This window comes from Ursus maritimus, unplaced genomic scaffold, assembly GCF_017311325.1.
Source record: "Ursus maritimus isolate PB19 unplaced genomic scaffold, ASM1731132v1 scaffold_16, whole genome shotgun sequence".
Lineage (NCBI taxonomy): Eukaryota > Metazoa > Chordata > Mammalia > Carnivora > Ursidae > Ursus > Ursus maritimus.
Genome location: NW_024424008.1, coordinates 2,725,444 through 2,742,104, shown reverse-complemented (window position 1 = coordinate 2,742,104; position 16,661 = coordinate 2,725,444). Strand labels below are relative to the sequence as shown.

The window sequence follows — 16,661 nt, the reverse complement described above, 5'->3', positions numbered from 1 at the left end:
TTGGTTTCCGGCTCAGTTCCGGCGGCTCTGAGCGCTCGGTTTACTGGAGATGCGCTCTGCACGTGGAGAGTTGTGTGGACCAGGCGATCTCGCCCACCCCACCCGCATGTTTGAGGAGCCGGAGTGGGCCGAGGAGGCCCCAGTAGCCACGGGCCTCGCGCCTGTAGCCTCACGGCCTCGGCCCGCCTCAGTCTCGCAAGTCAAGGTGAGCGGCCCTGCAGGGAGCTGTTTGAAGCGGAGAAGCCTACCCTGGTGGATCCGAGGAGCGTTGGGGCTCGCTGTGTGTGCGTGTGTGTGCGTTGGGCGGGGCGCCTGCGACCCGCAGAAGACCCGACTGAGAGCTGTTGCGTAGAAGTTAGTGGAGTGAAGGCGGAATCTTGGACAGGAAAAGCACGTGCGGAGGCTCTGGGACAAGAAAGCATGTCCTGTTGTTAGGGTTACACACAGAGTAATCTGTGTGGTTGGAGCACAGAGAGTGAGAGGGTATGCCATTGAAGTTGGAGAGGCAGAGTAGAAGTTTTGCATATTTTACCGATAGAAGCCAGTGAAACGGTTTTAGCAGGGGAATGATTTCTTAAGATTTGCATTTTGAAAAGTCGTTGGTTTCATTGTGGAGTTTGGATTGGGGAGAGTAAGAGTGAATGACAATGAAGGATTTTATCAGCACTACCATTCTAAAGGAGTGGTGCAGTGTGGGTACTGAAAACCTGCAGGTTAAGTGCCTAGCCTGGGACCTCCCAGCAGGACTTAAATCCAGAAGGCCTCCCAGACAAGAGACCTTCTCCTTTTAGCCTTTGCAGATGTGAAGGCGCTGTACTTCCTCAGGCTCTTCCTACCTTTCAGTCAGCATCCAACATCTGCCTTCTTTATTCCCTCCTCTTCATTCCCTCAACCCACTGCTATAATCATTGCCACTGGTCTTTCCATCTGCAGCTTGTCCCTTTCTGCTTATTCTCTACACTACAGCAAGACTCATCTTAAGTACACACCTGTGATTCTGTCACTCTTGTTTTCAGAAACCTCCCTAGCTTTTATAGAAAGATACAGAAAGCTGCAGGCAAAAGCCTGAGATTGAGGTCTGGAACTCCTGTTCTCTGGCCTTGGTCCTGTTGCTTGTGGCCTTACCACATTCCTCTGGGGAACTCCATTTTCTCATCTGCAAATTGAAGAAGTGAGGTGGGTGGTTTCTCTGCTCTCCAGCCTCCCAAAGGTTGAGATGGTGACTTAAAAGTTGTTCAGGGTCTGGCAGGCTTCATGACAAGCTAGTGAAGTTAACTAAGAATAATCCAGATGCTTCCACCAGCATCTGAATCAGGTCTCCACCTCTGTCTTCTTACTCTCCAGGCCCCAGCTATTCACCTCGCCCCTTCTCTCTTCCCTTGTTTTCTCTCAGGGCTCCAAGCACCGTCAGCTTTTGGCCACATTACGGGCCCTGGAGGCAGCATCTCTTCCCCAGCAACCCCCTGGCCTGCCCAGCAGTGACTCTGAAGAGGATGTGGTGGAAAGGAAGAAGAAACGCCCGAAAAAGGCCTCATCTGCTGGTGCTTCTACTGAGGTAGAGAAAAAGAAGAAAAAGAAATGTCAAAAACAGGGCCCACCTGGCAGTGACTGTGAAGAAAAGGAAGTAAAAAAGAAGAAAAAGTGCCTCAGAGGGGTTCTTAGTGCCAGTGACTCTGCTGAAGAACGGAAAAGAAAGAGAAAATGCCAGAAACAGGCCCACTTAAGCCCCGCCCATCTCGTGGACATTGACAACCAAACAGGTACTAGTGGGTGTGTGTATGTGTGTGGGACATGACAGAGGTTACCTGCCACCATTAGGTTTGGGGTTAGGCAATAAGAAGTATTTTCATCCAGGCCACAGTCTCTTTTTCAAGGATAGGGGTATGGCCAGGATGATTGCCAAACCTCCAAATCCAGGGGCTCTTGCCCCAAATATGCTTTTTCATCTCCCTCCCTTCAGGTCCCAAAGCTTGGAAGAGTAGTGCTACAAATGACCTATCCAAGTCAAGTCCTGGGTCCACTTCTGCCAACCCTGCCCAGACCTTGAGTCGCAAGCAGTGGCGGAACCGGCAGAAGAACAAACGTAGACATAAGAACAAGTTTCGGCCAGCTCAACTGCCAGACCAAGCTCCAGCCACAGCCCCCGCAGAGGAGACAGAGATGCCTCCTGCCCCCAGTCCAGATCACCATGAGGATCGGGCAGGGGCTCTGCGAGCCCGCATGGCACAGCGGCTGGATGGTGCCCGATTTCGCTACCTCAACGAACAGCTATACTCAGGGCCTAGCAGTGCTGCACAGCGTCTCTTCCAGGAAGACCCTGAGGCCTTTCTCCTCTATCACCGCGGCTTCCAGAACCAAGTCAAGAAGTGGCCACTGCAGCCAGTGGACCGCATCGCCAGGGATCTTCGCCAGCGGTGAATGGGGGTTGGGCACTGTGAGAAGCAATGTGGGTCAGTCATAGCTCAGACTAGACCAGTGAGTGATCCCTCGCCTCCACTCCCAGGCCTGCGTCCCTGGTTGTAGCTGACTTTGGCTGCGGAGACTGCCGCCTGGCTTCAAGTATCCGGAACCCTGTGCACTGCTTTGATTTGGCCTCTCTGGACCCCAGGGTCACTGTGTGTGACATGGCCCAGGTAAACCCTTCTGTCTCTCTGTGTATGTGGCCTGTGCTCTAGACCAGCCTCCATGTGCTAATCTGTAACGCTCCCTCCCTCCGCACCCCCCCATCCTGGTGTCTGGTGCTAGCATTCAGTGCTGGGTTTCTTCCTTCCTTCCTTCCTTCCTTCCTTCTTTTTCTTTCTTTCTCTTTCTTTCTTTCTTTCTTTCTTTCTTTCTTTCTTTCTTTCTCAGACATACTTGGTTTATTTATATATTTTTTAAGACTATTTATTTGAGAGAGAGAGAGCGTGTGCGTGCACAAGCAGGGGGAGCAGCAGAGGGAGAGGGAGAAGCACCCCGTTGAGCAGGAAGCCCAATATGGGGCTCCATCCCAGGACCCTGGGATCATGATCCGAGCTGAAGGCGGATGCTTAACCGACTGAGCCACCCAGGCACCCCTCAGTGCTGGATTTTTGCTCCCCATGTTGTGTGCTTTATACAGTACTCCCACTCTTACAGGTGCCTCTGGAGGATGAGTCCGTGGATGTGGCTGTGTTCTGCCTTTCGCTGATGGGAACCAACATCAGAGACTTCCTAGAGGAGGCAAATCGAGTGCTGAAGCAAGGGTAGGAGCTCCCGGGACACAGATGCGTGTATATGTGCACAGGTATACATCTGTGTATTTATGCAGAATTTCTTCTTCTCAGGGGTCTCTTGAAAGTGGCTGAAGTCAGCAGCCGGTTTGAAGATGTTCGGACCTTTCTGGGAGCTGTGACCAAACTGGGCTTCAAGATCATCTCCAAGGTGAGGGCCCCAAGAAGTCTCCCTATTTTTGTCTTGTGCAGTCTTTTTTAGGGTAATGGTGTTTAGGAAGGAGGCCATAGGCACAGGCACAGACATTTGCTTTTTGAAGGCATGACTCATGGGAGAGCCCTGGGAAGCTTTCTGAACAAAGGCGGGACATGGATAAAGGTGTTTTGAGGAGCTAGGACGAGGATTTGGAGCTCACTAGGTCTTTTCCACCCCTAGGACCTTACCAACAGCCACTTCTTCTTGTTTGACTTTGAAAAGACTGGGCCTCCTCGAGTAGGGCCCAAGGCTCAACTCACGGGCCTGAAGCTTCAGCCATGTCTCTACAAGCGCAGGTGACCTCTGGGCCCGCCTTGAAAGGGGAGGCCAGTCTTGAACTCCAGGCTCACAACTCTGAAGACTGTATCCAGCCAGTCTCTGACCCAGGAACTGGTACATCCCTGTCGCTGTCCTCAGACCAAAGTGTGATGAAAACCTCTGGTTCAGCCCCGCCCGCTCTAATGAAGGCTTCTTATTGTGAGAAGCATAAAGTCATTTGGGCTAGCTAAAGAATAGGAGTTTATTGTGAAAATACAAGGGTATCTGGGAATGATGGGTCCTCCAGATGTGGGAACTAGCTGGTTTGGAATTCAAGGCATCTCTGGGTTTGGCTCCTCTTTCCATCTCTCAGGAGTCATATGGACTTTCTGCCCTGGCATCTCTACTTTCTTCTCTTCTCACCTCCGTCTGCTGAGAAAGTCTGCAGCCAGGACTGGATGCATAAGAGGTGCTCAATAAATTATAGCTATGGCTGTGATGTGTTGTAAGCCTTACTATTTTTTAAAGTTCTTCCCTAGGTAGGGTTGGAGGTCAAAGAGTGAAGAATGGATTTGTTGACTGAGGAATACTTTGGGAGGGCTCAAGATAGGCCTTTCAGTGGGCTTCATTTCACAGGGTATTTAGAGATTGTTGATAAGACTCTGAGATGTTCTTGGAGGAGGGCGGTAAGGGAGCTGGGTCTCTTCATAAATAACAATTGGTTGGGGCGCCTGGGTAGCGCAGTCGTTAGGCGTCTGCCTTCGGCTTAGGGCGTGATCCCGGCGTTCCGGGATCGAGTCCCACATTGGGCTCCTCCGCTGGGAGCCTGCTTCTTCCCTCTCCCATTTCCCCTGCTTGTGTTCCCTCTCTTGGTGGCTGTCTATCTCTGTCAAATAAATAAATAAATAAATCTAAATAAATAAATAATAAATAAATAAATAACGGTTGATGCCATGGTAGGCTGGGGGATTGGGCTGTCCATTGGCACAAGGGTCTGTTTGTTGTTTCCAACTTGCAGTGGGCCCCAGATCAGCATGTCCTGGGAAAGCTATGGGCAAGGAAGTTTGGTGTTGGAAAAAGATGAACTGGGATGATAGACCCTTGGCCTCTCCTGGAAGGTATCTGCCATGTCCAGGCGTAAAGATGCAGCATCTTACCTATTTGTAAGAACAAAAACTGAGACTGCCCACTGGGACACAGCTTCCAGGGCTCTGAGCCAGTCATATGCCTCCAGTGAGGGGATGGCGGCTTTGAGGTAGGCTGTGGGCCAGAGGGCATGTTGGGAGGCTAGGCAGTGCACCAAAGCGTCTTTGCGTGTGCTCTTGTCTGCTGAGTGCTTGTCTGACTGACAGTCTTATTCATCCTAGCTTGGTGGTTCCCTACCAGTACCACCGCTCCTAAAGCAGAATTGATTTCTTCATCTGCATTCTCCAGACTGCATTGTAATTGCTTTGTGCATTAGGCTGCGGTCTTTTCAAGTCATATTTGTCTTTGTATTTCCAGAGCTTGTCGCTGAGATGGTGGAATAACAGGTCTGTTGAAGGACTGATGAGAACAGAGTATTGCAGGAACCCAGGTTCAGGGTACAAGATGTGGGCACTGAGGACTAGGGACGATGGAAGAAGTAAGCAGATGGAAGAACTTGAACAGGTGGGGTGATGAGGGTTGGTGAGAGAGAGGAATCTGCAGTGAGTCTGGTTTCTCGCCTGAGCAACAGGTTGGGCTGGTGCTGCTGTTCAGAATGTTGTGTTGTAGGTAGCTCTTCGATGTTCGTTGGGAAGAGGGACGTCAAAGTGCCAGGAGAGACCCGTGCTAGGATTTGGGAATCAGCAGTCTAAAGGAGGTGTTATTCAAGTCATGGGAATATATAAGATATCCAGAGTAAGGGGCGCCTGGGTGGCACAGCGGTTAAGTGTCTGCCTAGGGCTCAGGGCGTGATCCCAGCGTTACGGGATCGAGCCCCACATCAGGCTCCTCTGCTATGAGCCTGCTTCTTCCTCTCCCACTCCCCCTGCTTGTGTTCTCTCTTGCTGGCTGTCTCTATCTCTGTCAAATAAATAAATAAAAAGTCTTAAAAAAAAACAAAAGATATCCAGAGTAAGGTAGAAGAGAAAAGGGCTCCGAAAAAACTGGAGCGTTTAGTGGATGGGCAGAGGCAAGTGGATCAGTCACGGTGACAAGACGAGAAGGTCAGGCTGGAGACGGAGGAGTGAAACCGGGAGAGTGATGCTTTCAATGTGGAAGGAAAGCATGGGGAGGTTGTCCGCTGTCAAACTCTATTGCAAGGTCTGTTAAAACTTACAGTGAAGTCAGATTGCAGTGAGTGAAGTTTGCTGAATACTGTTGAGGTCCTGTTTGACTTTATATGACTTTATGGTTACACCAACCAGCCCAGTGTGTGGTTATCTCTGCCTGCTCAGCAATCTAGGTATAATGGGGGGGAAAATGAGTACTAAGGGATCATCCAGAGTTGGAATCTTGCCGTGCAATAGAAACGAAAGCAAGCGAGGGCATTTCACACCATTCAGAAGTAACTGATCACTGCTGGATCGTGCACTATTGTAGGAGAGGTAGGAAAGTGAAGACATGGGGTGGGCTATTGCACTGGGAATCATTAAACAAGCGACCTGGGCAGGTGAGAGGTAATGGTCAGAAATGGGAGCGCTTGAATTATTAGTGATGGAAGCACAGCAGCTCCTGGTGATGGCTGCGTCTAGAATGAAGCCACAGGGCCTGAGAGGCGTGTGAAAGAGGTTGCACATACATTGGGTAATGGACGGAGAGCTTGGGTATTATGGGGAGGTCTTGTCTGAATGGACTTTGACGTTCTCCAGGATGATGGTAGAAGTTGGCATGGAACAGGTGCCAACCTCTCAAGGAAGGGGGCGGATCCATGGAATGCATTTCAGAAGTGCAGGGAGTTTGGACTGCCTTCTAGAAACTTCCATTGCGGGAGCGATGTGAGGCTGGTGAGTGGAGCTGGCTTCCAGGCAGCCAAGATAAAATACCCTCACCGTCCTCTCCAGCTTGTCAGGGTTCACTGGAGATTACTGGGGAAATGATTATTACGGCAGCTGCATGGGACAGGAGCCTCCGAGGGTAAGGGGAAGCAGGCCACAAAGTCCAAGGAAAGTGTTGGAGTAGCAGGCATCTCGCTGTGGGACACACATTACCGTTGATAGTTCCCTGTCTCTGTTCTTTTGCACATGTTTATATTCCTAGATCTTGGTTAATTTTCCCTGTTTTTCTATTCTCAGCAGGACAGCTGGGTCTCTGCCTTTCTCCTTTTTTTTTTTTTTGTTCTCCTTATAATTTGGATTCTTTTTTTTTTGCCTATTCTGGCTGTATCCACCCAAGTAAATGTCTCTGGGTTTTACTCAGGCCTTGGACTCCCCGTAACTCAGTCCAGCCCCACTAGTGTCTCCGTCAGTTGCTCCGATTCTGAAAGCGGGACTCCCCTGAACCTGATCTGGGGCCCCCTGGCTCCATCATCAGCTTCAGGACAAACTCTCGGGCAAGCCCACGTTCCTTGGTGTTTAATGCCAAGAGCCTAGGCTGGAGAGGGAACAGTGTATCTCCTTAAGAAATACAGTATGCCAGCTGTTCAGAGAACAAACTAGTTTAAAGAACAATTTGAGAAGAGATTGAAGGAAGGGCAAGAGTAGTAAGAGGTAAGTTGGAGGGGGTTGCTGTACCGTGCAAGGCAGTGCATTTTAATCACCTAGTGATGACCAGGCCCTCCCCCGGTTTCTGATTTGCTTTGGTTTTTCACAGTGAAGCAGGAAGCAGGGTTGAGAGAGTAGCAGGGAAGGAATTGTAGTTTTGAGGCAAAGAGTGCATAAACATCCTTAAGAGAGTTAAGAGGGAATGAACGAGTGAGGGAAATGGAGTATGGTTGCCGGTGGTATTAATAGCAGGCTTGAGGTTCAAGGTCAGAAAGAGGATGCATGGGAAGAGACCGTGTAGGATCTCTGTAGAGAGCTTACTGTTGTGAGACAGCACAGCTGGACTGTGAGGACCTACCCCCCTCACCTCAGATCTAACTGTGAACTCCACTGGGACCATTCAGGAAACTTGAGGTATTTATATTCCTTCGGCGAAGGAACGATGAGCCTGGAGTCTGACTCGTGCCCTGGGAACGTAGAGGGCAAGCAGAGGCTCACTATACTGTTTTAGTGGTGGAGCGGGGGGAGGGCCGCGGCTTTTGCGTTGGCCTGCATTCCCAGAATTTGCTGTGGCAAGTGATGCATGTGTGTATCCTGTGCGTCTTGCAGGAGAGAGGGAAGCGTGGGGTGGTCTTGGTTCCTTTCCAGTAGGACCGTTTGAGGAGGCAAGGAGCCCTCAGCACAAAGAAGCTAGGCGTGTGCCTTGTGGGCTGAGGAGGGAATTGCAGGAGACCACCCACTAAAGCTGCATCCACCAGGGTCAAGGGGACAGCCGGGATGTCCCCTTTAAATACCTGCCAGGCCCACAGGGCACAGAACCACCCAGTCCAACAAGAACCTTCTTTCCTTCCTTACCCCTTATTTCTGTGCAGCGGGACCCAGAGTAGTCAGCAGCTCTTAGGTAGCCTGGAGGTAAGAAGAGCAGAGAGCATACGGATTATTCTTCCCCTCCCCAGCTCAGGCTCCTTGAGACTAGATGTAAGTGGGGCAGGGCTGGGAGGGGAAAGTAGTTAAAGCTACAGTAGGTGCACATTATTTATCGTTACATAGGGTTAGACATTCTAATTGCTTGAGATGGTAAGACTGTTACTAAGAATGAGCTGAAAAGTCACAGGCTTGCTGCAGCTTCTCTCCACAGCAGGGAAGAGTGCCCCCACATGGAAAAAGTTTGGAGGGGTGGTAATAAACAAGAATAAGGTTGGGTTTGGATGGCAGCCTGTGCCTTGTACTTGTTCAGTGTGCTTTGAGAGGTTTCTTGCTGCTGCAGTTTCCGGTGTGCTCCAGCTTTTGTTCCTGTAACAGTCCTGCAGGAACAGGGTTCCAAAGGAAACAACATGATCTGGCAGAGACACAGCTCAGCTCCAAACACTCAATCATTTACATAATTGCACAAAGCCCTTCACAGCTTTTCACAGACACAGACCTGCAATTAGAGCTTTCTATACACAGGTTGTCCTCCTTCCCAGGTGACTTCTCAGACCAGCCACCTGGTTCTAGGACATTCACCACTGTAGTAACTGCCTTACTGGTCTAATTGCTTCCACTCCTGCCCCCAAACCCATTCATTTCCCACACAGCGAAGTGATGTTTTTAAAATGTAAATCAGATATGCCATTTCTCTTTTTAAAATCCTTCAATGGGTCCTCAGCACTCTGAGAACAAAAGATGTAGACTCGTTCCCAGGCCCTTTGTGATCTTGCCCAGGCCTCGCTCTCCAGCTGCATCTTAACCCACTCCTTCCTCCCGAGGCTCCAGCCAAACGGGCTTTCTTTTTCATCCCTCAAGCGTTCCAAGCCGTTCCCGCTGGCCCTTACATATGCTCCTCCGCCTTTCTACAGTACTTTTCGTGATGAGCTCGTTTTCATCTTCCAGATCTTCACACCAATATCCCCATTTCTTCTGTAGAAGAAACTGGCTAGATGCTCACCAAAATGTCCTTTTCACGGACACACAGGTAAACTCCGTTTCCCAGCTCCTTGCGTCAAGGTGGGGCTCCGTGAATAGTCCTCACCAAAGGAAAGTAGGTAGAAGTCATGTTTTACTACCAGACCAAGGCAACTACGGAGGGGATGAGCCTCCTCCACATTCCCCCACCCCCTCCTGCCTTCCTCAGTAACCTCGAAGCACACGTTTTGAAGACAGTGGAGTCAGAACCGTGGAGTCGGAGTCACTGCTTGGAGGAAAGCTCTTTGACCAAGAACATCCACATTGGACTTTAAACAAAAAGAAACCGCTTACATTAAGCTACTGAGCTTTGGGAAGGTTACAAATGTTAGCATTATATACCCTGGCTAAGAAATCCTTTCTGGGCATCCTGTCCACCTTACTCGAGATCACAAAACCCTGCTTCCTTCGGGGTGCTTCACACATGTTGTTTTACCAGATGCCAGTCAACACTCCTACCTGTCCCATAACTTTGATCTTAATTGAGAGAAAAAAATGCCCACATGAGGAAGTTGAGATGCTCATTTTATCAGTTGCATTTTGATTGTGACCAGAAGAAAATATCTCACTGAAGAATGTCCTAAACAAATCAGATGTTTATCCTAATATTATTAGAAACTCAAAGGTAGGTGGCTGTTACCATTGGTTTAGGAGCTCAAGGATGTGAACCACTAGGTCTCTGTTACTCTTGGTCTCTTGATTCTGATGGTCACAGGTGACGTGTTCTTGATTAGGGAGGGACACCCTACTCTTCTGCTTGGGAGTCTTGCTGATTGCCACAGCCCCTACTTCTTTGACCTTACTTCAGAGGTCCTACATTGTTAATACTCTGGTGTAAATATGTTTCATTATTCCTTACAACATAACTGAGGCCAATCTAAAATACTAACATTTTAAATATATTTGTCTCCCCCACCCCTTCCCACACCTCAGTGACCTGTGAGAACTTATCCAATTCAAAGCTCTTCTTCCTCCAGCTCAGTGGGTGGGGAAACATGGTCTGTTTCTTTCACTCCTCTGTTACTTAAGATTGGGATGAGGAGGACACATTGGAGGAGAAAAAGCTAAACTCCATCAGTGTGGAGTTTAAATGTTGGCTCTCGTGTGAGGTGTTGGGGTTCTCTGGAGGCCCCATGGGGACTTGTTCACTGACTGGTTTTGCTTCCCTCCTTATGATACACAGCCCACACTCCCCTTCAGCTCCTGCCCCTGTCCGTGAATCCACAGCCTCCAGATGCTAACATCCCTCCCCCTGTGTAGCCCTTCTGGGAGAGGTCCCAACAAACACCTCGAGACTGGGTCCCTTTCAAGAAGCCCACCAGAAACTCATGCCTATTTGTCCCACCAAACACTGAAAGTGCAGCCCAGCCAGCAGCTGACTCCTCTCCCCCTGCTCGCCCCTGCCAGCCCGACTGACTGATTTCTCCATATGAGAAATAAGCACCAATCTCTATATTCATAGCACTTTAGATCCCCATAAGTGATTCAGGTTCTGTTCTCCCAAGAAGCCTCTGCCCCAGGCTCCACCTCAGTGGTTATATGGAGATGGCTCTATTCAGTTCCTGAGTGTGGCAGACCTCTAGCTAGAGAATGTGATCTGAATGAATATAAAGCCTGTCTCTTACGGGAACACAGAGTGACTATAAATGATTCTCTTGGAGCACTCCTCACTTGATTTAGGATGAAGGGAACAGCACTGCCCCTTTGCCTTTCAGGAAGGAAAAATTCTCTATTCCTAAAAATTCCCACCTATGCATCTTTCATTTCTCACTTTTTATACTGTAGAAAGTTGGGGGCTCTGGATCAGCTTTTTATCTTAGAGTAAATCCTATGTGGATATATCCAGCACCTTCATTTAGAATGTGTCAGTACCTGTTACCTGTTGTGTTCAGTTTTGGTGTATATCCAAAGATCTTAGACAACTGAAAAACATTTAACGTCCTCTTTCTTGCGTACATATTCTAAGAAAGTGTGAACTGTTTGTGCGTGCACTTTATTTATATAGAGCGTTACACTGTATTCTTACTTTCCCTCCCCCCTCCCTCACTCAACTGTGTTTTGTTTTTTTTTTAAGATTTTATTTATTTATTTGACAGAGATAGAGACAGCCAGCGAGAGAGGGAACACAAGCAGGGGGAGCGGGAGAGGAAAAAGCAGGCTCATAGCTGAAGAGCCTGATGTGGGGCTCGATCCCATAACGTCGGGATCACGCCCTGAGCCGAAGGCAGGCGCTTAACCGCTGTGCCACCCAGGCGCCCCATCAACTGTGTTTATAATATCCATTCACCTATCAATCAGGGCCCTGTCAGGAAGATACAAACCACACTAAGTATTTCAAGTGATGGCATTTAATACAGAGAATTGACTGCAAGTGTTGGAAGGCTGAAAGAGTAGGAAGAAGTTGCTGATATAATTCAGAAATGTTAACTGGAGATACCAGAACATCCTAAGTTCTGGGAAAACAAACAGGAAGAAGTTCTATAATCACCGGAAACTAGGAGCTCAGAGAAGGGGCCCTTTTGATGATACTCAGAGCTTTGTGGGGGAAGCTTCTTCCACACACCTAGTGCTTGGACCTCTGAGGAAGGGCATAGCTGCCTGTCTGCTGCTAACATCTCTGACAAGGGTGGCAAAGCTGCTGCTAAATGCGGAAGCACCTGAGGTAGTGTGACAGCGGCCGGAAAACAGGAATGCACGGCCTCCCTCCCGTCTTTCACTTTCAGTGTCCCTTTAGGACGTCCCATTGGCAGGACCTGATGGAACCAGCCGGCAGGAGACTCTGGGAAATAAGAGTTTGCAGAATCTCAGCTGGTACAACACAACCAGAGTGTGTGTGAGGGGGTGGGCGGGAGGGGTGGAGTGAGAGGTTGTGTTGTGGAGGGAGATAATGTAGTGGCTTAGGAGCCCCAAGAAAATAGGTAAATAAGGGATAGAATCTAACTTTGTCGCTTCTGTCAGCTGTGCGGTGCTCCAGGGTATGCATCCATCACCTGGTTGCTTCAAATTCTTTGCTACCTGGAAAAATTAAAATCCTTGGAGCTAGGGTTCTTCTAAAAATTATGTTCCACCAATTAGATGCACTCATGAGATTTGGGAGGCAAGGGTCATCTTCCTGCTGCTTGGCCGTTGCTGCTGGAAAGCGGGTTTATCTAGATGTTGGGCTCTCTGCAGCCGCATTCCCACTGACATCAAGGATGAAGTAAGGGTGCTTACTGTAATGGCTGAAGTTCCATGTGGGACGGAGGTTCAACAGGTAAAGTCCCATCTACTCTGTGACACTTTGAGTTTGGCTATAACAAAGTGTGGTTAAGAAGAGAAAGTACCGGGGGAATATCAATAAGTAATTCGCAGAACTCGTGAGAAGTCCAAGGAGTGAGGCTTAGAAAACATTCCTGGGGGGCGCCTGGGTGGCACAGCGGTTAAGCGTCTGCCTTCGGCTCAGGGCGTGATCCCGGCGTTATGGGATCGAGCCCCACATCAGGCTCCTTGGCTATGAGCCTGCTTCTCCCTCTCCCACTCCCCCTGCTTGTGTTCCCTCTCTCGCTGGCTGTCTCTATCTCTGTCAAATAAATAAATAAAATCTTTAAAAAAAAAAAAAAAAAGAAAACATTCCTGGACCAGGAGAGGATGGACAACTGTAAAGACTAAGGTCAGGATGGCACTGCTGGCCTTCTTATCTCTCTCATTGCTACACAGATTGATGCTAAGAATTGAGTTAAGCCTCCTAAATTTATGGCCCTATTTTAGGATTGGCCCATGAAAGCCCCCTCTCCTGTTCTCTCTTTTGTTTCCTTTATTCCTGATTCTCACTCCTCTGTTCCTCACCCCCACAATGTACATGTACGTTGTACCATATGTTGGTACATATGTGTTGTGGCAGAGACTTGCCAGCTGTTTCTCACACCCATTTTCTTCTTTCTGGGAAATCAGCTGGACTGTGTTTCCAGCTTCCCTTACACTTAAGTGTGGCCACAGGATTGAATCTAGCCAGTTGGTTGGTAGTGAAACTAGTGTGTGCTACTTGCAGATTTGGGTCCTTACATTTTCCTATACATAGTCCCCTGTTGTCCACTTTGGCCAACTTCATGCATTTGCATATGTGACCTTGAAAGCTACGTGCTGAAGATGATGGAGCCAAAAGATGGAAGGAGCCTAGGTCCCTGAAGCATCACTTAGAGAAGAGCCACCCACCAATTAGTGATATAGGAAATGGTTGGGGTTCAGAGCTGATGGCAAAGAAAAAATTCTTGAGATGTCTTTGGTGCAAAAAAGATGGTTTTATTAAAGCATGGGGACAGGACCTGTGGGCAGAAAGAGCTGCATTGGTCATGAGAAGTGGCCAATTATATATTTTCAAGTTGGGAGGGGGTTAGGGATAGCACAGGCCTCAAGGTATTTTGTAAACAAGGTTTCTAGGACCTTGAGGAGGCTAGCTATTGTTAGGAAAATGTCGTTTATTACTGTTCAGTAAAAACTCAGTCATGAGACCCTTCAGATGTATACCAGTGGGCCATATGCTTAGAGGATGATTGCTAACATATATCTTGGAGGGGGGGGTTAGAGATAAAGGAAGTTTCCAAAGTAGTTTTTAAATGTTAAAGTTGACTTAAGGATCCTGGGGGTCGACTAAGATTTCTTTTTGCCCTTAGCAAAGTATTAACATTGAGGCAGTTGAATTACTAGAGGAATGTCACGCTGCCTGTTTCAAGGATTTGTTAATGGACTGTAAGTAGTAACGAAACTTAATTTTTCTTTTGCCTTTGTTTCCCACATCATTAGGACACCTGTTTTGGACCTCACATGAGTGAGAAATCATTTTCTTTATGGTTGAACCATCACACACTTGAAGGTTTGTTGTTACAGCAACTATCGATCTTTTTTTTTTTTTTCCAAATCCCTTTTAGTTGAACACATCAGAAAAGTAAGCAAAACACACATCCATATAGAAAAATAAACTAAAATGTTTTGCCCATGGTTTATCACAGGCCAGCACCACTGTAACCACCATCCAAACTGAGAAAGTCTCAGCACCCGAAAGCCTTTTATGCTACCTCCCAAACATCAACCACTTTCTTCTCTCAACCATACAAAGTTACCACCATCCTGACTCTCATGACACTAATTTTCCTGCTTTTCTTTATAGTCTTACTAATTAAGCATTGTGATACTGCGATTTATAATTAAAAAATACGTATTTCTAACACTGACCTTCTAAAACCCTTGGAATTTCTTATGTGATGAGGACTGGGACACTGTCTTTTGTTATGTTAACGAGACGAGTTTTGTATGCCCCAGGTGCCCTAGGATGGAGCGGTTGCCTTCCCACATGCTTTGCCTAAGCATCTTTTCCACCTGGATGTTCAGTGAGCCATTCTAGGAAATTAATTGAACCCCAGGAGTAGGGCGGTCATTGGAACCTCTGTAGCCAATCTGTAGCCAAATCTGTAGCCAATCGGTGAGAAGCTCCAGTTGACATCCTGGATTTGTGACTAGCATCTGAAGTGAGGGAGGAGGGCAGTCTTGTAGGACTGAGCCCTTAATCTGTGGAAGCTGATGCCATCTCTAGGCAGTTAGTGTCAGAATTAAGGTGAGTTGTAGGACACCCTGCTGGTGTCTCAGAGAATTACTTGTTGGTGTGGGGATACCCCATGGTGGAATTGGGTGCTCAGACCCCCTTTTAAGTACCTATACCTAAATAGTATATATTTCCATGTGTCTGGCTTTTACTCAACAATAAGTTTATGGGATTCATCCATGTTGTTGAGTACAAATGAGTTTTTTTCACTGTTATTATTGTAGAAGTATCCTGTTCTGTGAGTAAATTATAACTGTAAACCACAATTGATTGATTCAACTGTTGATGTACATTTGAGTGGTATATCAGTCCGAATGGGCTGGGCCATGCTGCAGGAAATAAAAATCCAAAATGTTAATGGCTTAACGCCACAGAAGGTAATTTCTTACTATTGCCAGAGGCAGAGACTGCTCACAGTCACTCAGGGACCCCAGCTAATGCCGTACATGCTTCCAAAAGGGGAGAAAAGGGAATAAGGCAGATCAGTCCCTGGCACCAAAAGTTTCGGCCCAGAAGTAACACATGTCCTTTTTGCCCCATGTAATTGGCCAAAACAAGTCTCCTTGCCATGTATAACTCCATAGTTGGTAAGAAAATACACTCCCACCGTGTACCCAGGGGAAAGACAAACAAGGTTTGTGAACCACCTAATGACCAGTTTCTGATTCCCGTGAATAATGCTATGAATAATCTTGCAAATGCCTCTTGTGCATGTATACACATTCAGATTGGGAATATAACTAGGAGTAGAACTGTTTGGTTGTAAAGTATATATATATCCTTAACCTTTAGCAGATAATGCCAGACTGCTTGCAGATTTTTCAATTTATACTCTCTTCACCAAGAATATGAGAGTTTAATCCATGTGAGAATTCACTTTATTTCATATCTCTGCTATCTTGTGGCATTTCCCCCCAATTGTTTGTGTAATGTTGTATCATTTGGTTTTGCTTTGCATTTCCCTGATCACTAATGGGATTGACCTTTTCATGATTCTACTGGCTGTTTGAAAATACTCTTCTCTAAAGCGCCTGTCCAAGTCTCTCGCCCATTTTTACTATCGGATTATCTTTTTCTTACTGATTTTGCAGTTCTTTGGGTATATACTGGATATAACCCCTTTAAGTTATGTGTGTTTCCAGTACCCTCTCCCATTCTGCAGTTTGCCTTATCACTCTTCATGGGCGTTTACTGATGAATAGAAGTCTTAATTTTAATATAGTCTAGTTTATCCATCATTCCCTTATGATTAATGGCTGTGTGTACCTATTTAAGGAGTCATTCCTACCCTCTAAAGGTAAAGATATTCTACTAAATTATCTTTTGGAAGTATTTGTATTTTGCCTACAACCCATGTGCAACTGATTTTTAGGTGTGGTTAGAAGAGGAACCTAAGTGTAATTTTATTTCCATCTAGATATCTAATTAATCCAAAGCTGTTCACTGAAAAAACTTTCCCATTGCTATGCATTGTCTGCTTTCCATATTTTTCTCTATATGTGTGAGCCTGTTTCTGGTCCTCATCCATTTCTAGGTCTATATGTCTGTCTTGGCCCCAGTACCTCACAGTTTTCATTACAATAGCTTTCTAATCAGTCTTCATATGTGGTACAGCATGTCCCACACAATTTTTCTTTTCCAAAAGGACTGTTGTTGGCCCTTTACATTTTCATGATTGTCGAGCTCCCCAAACATCCCGATGGGATTTTCTTATGCTGGATCAGCTTAGGGCGAATTATAATAGTGAGTCTTCCAGTTCTGTGGCCTTCATG

The 16,661-nt window shown here is 47.2% G+C and overlaps 1 protein-coding gene across 1 annotated transcript; it reads left to right on the top strand.

Annotated features, from left to right (window-relative positions):
• The first annotated feature begins 49 nt into the window (after positions 1–49).
• Positions 50–4,204, top strand: RRP8 (ribosomal RNA processing 8). Its single transcript, XM_008710969.2, has 7 exons — positions 50–205; positions 1,394–1,760; positions 1,961–2,414; positions 2,504–2,633; positions 3,118–3,224; positions 3,306–3,402; positions 3,628–4,204. The coding sequence occupies exons 1-7, from the start codon at positions 50–52 to the stop codon at positions 3,745–3,747; spliced, it is 1,431 nt and encodes a 476-aa protein (XP_008709191.1). The 3' UTR covers positions 3,748–4,204.
• The last annotated feature ends 12,457 nt before the right edge of the window (positions 4,205–16,661 follow it).

Excerpts from the sequence above, each read along its gene's own strand:
- RRP8 (XM_008710969.2), top strand. The coding sequence starts at position 50 with ATGCGCTCTGCACGTGGAGAGTTGTGTGGACCAGGCGATCTCGCCCAC. Across the intron at positions 2,415-2,503 it reads GCCAGGGATCTTCGCCAGCG|GCCTGCGTCCCTGGTTGTAG; the intron begins GTGAATGGGGGT and ends CTCCACTCCCAG. Across the intron at positions 2,634-3,117 it reads CTGTGTGTGACATGGCCCAG|GTGCCTCTGGAGGATGAGTC; the intron begins GTAAACCCTTCT and ends CCACTCTTACAG.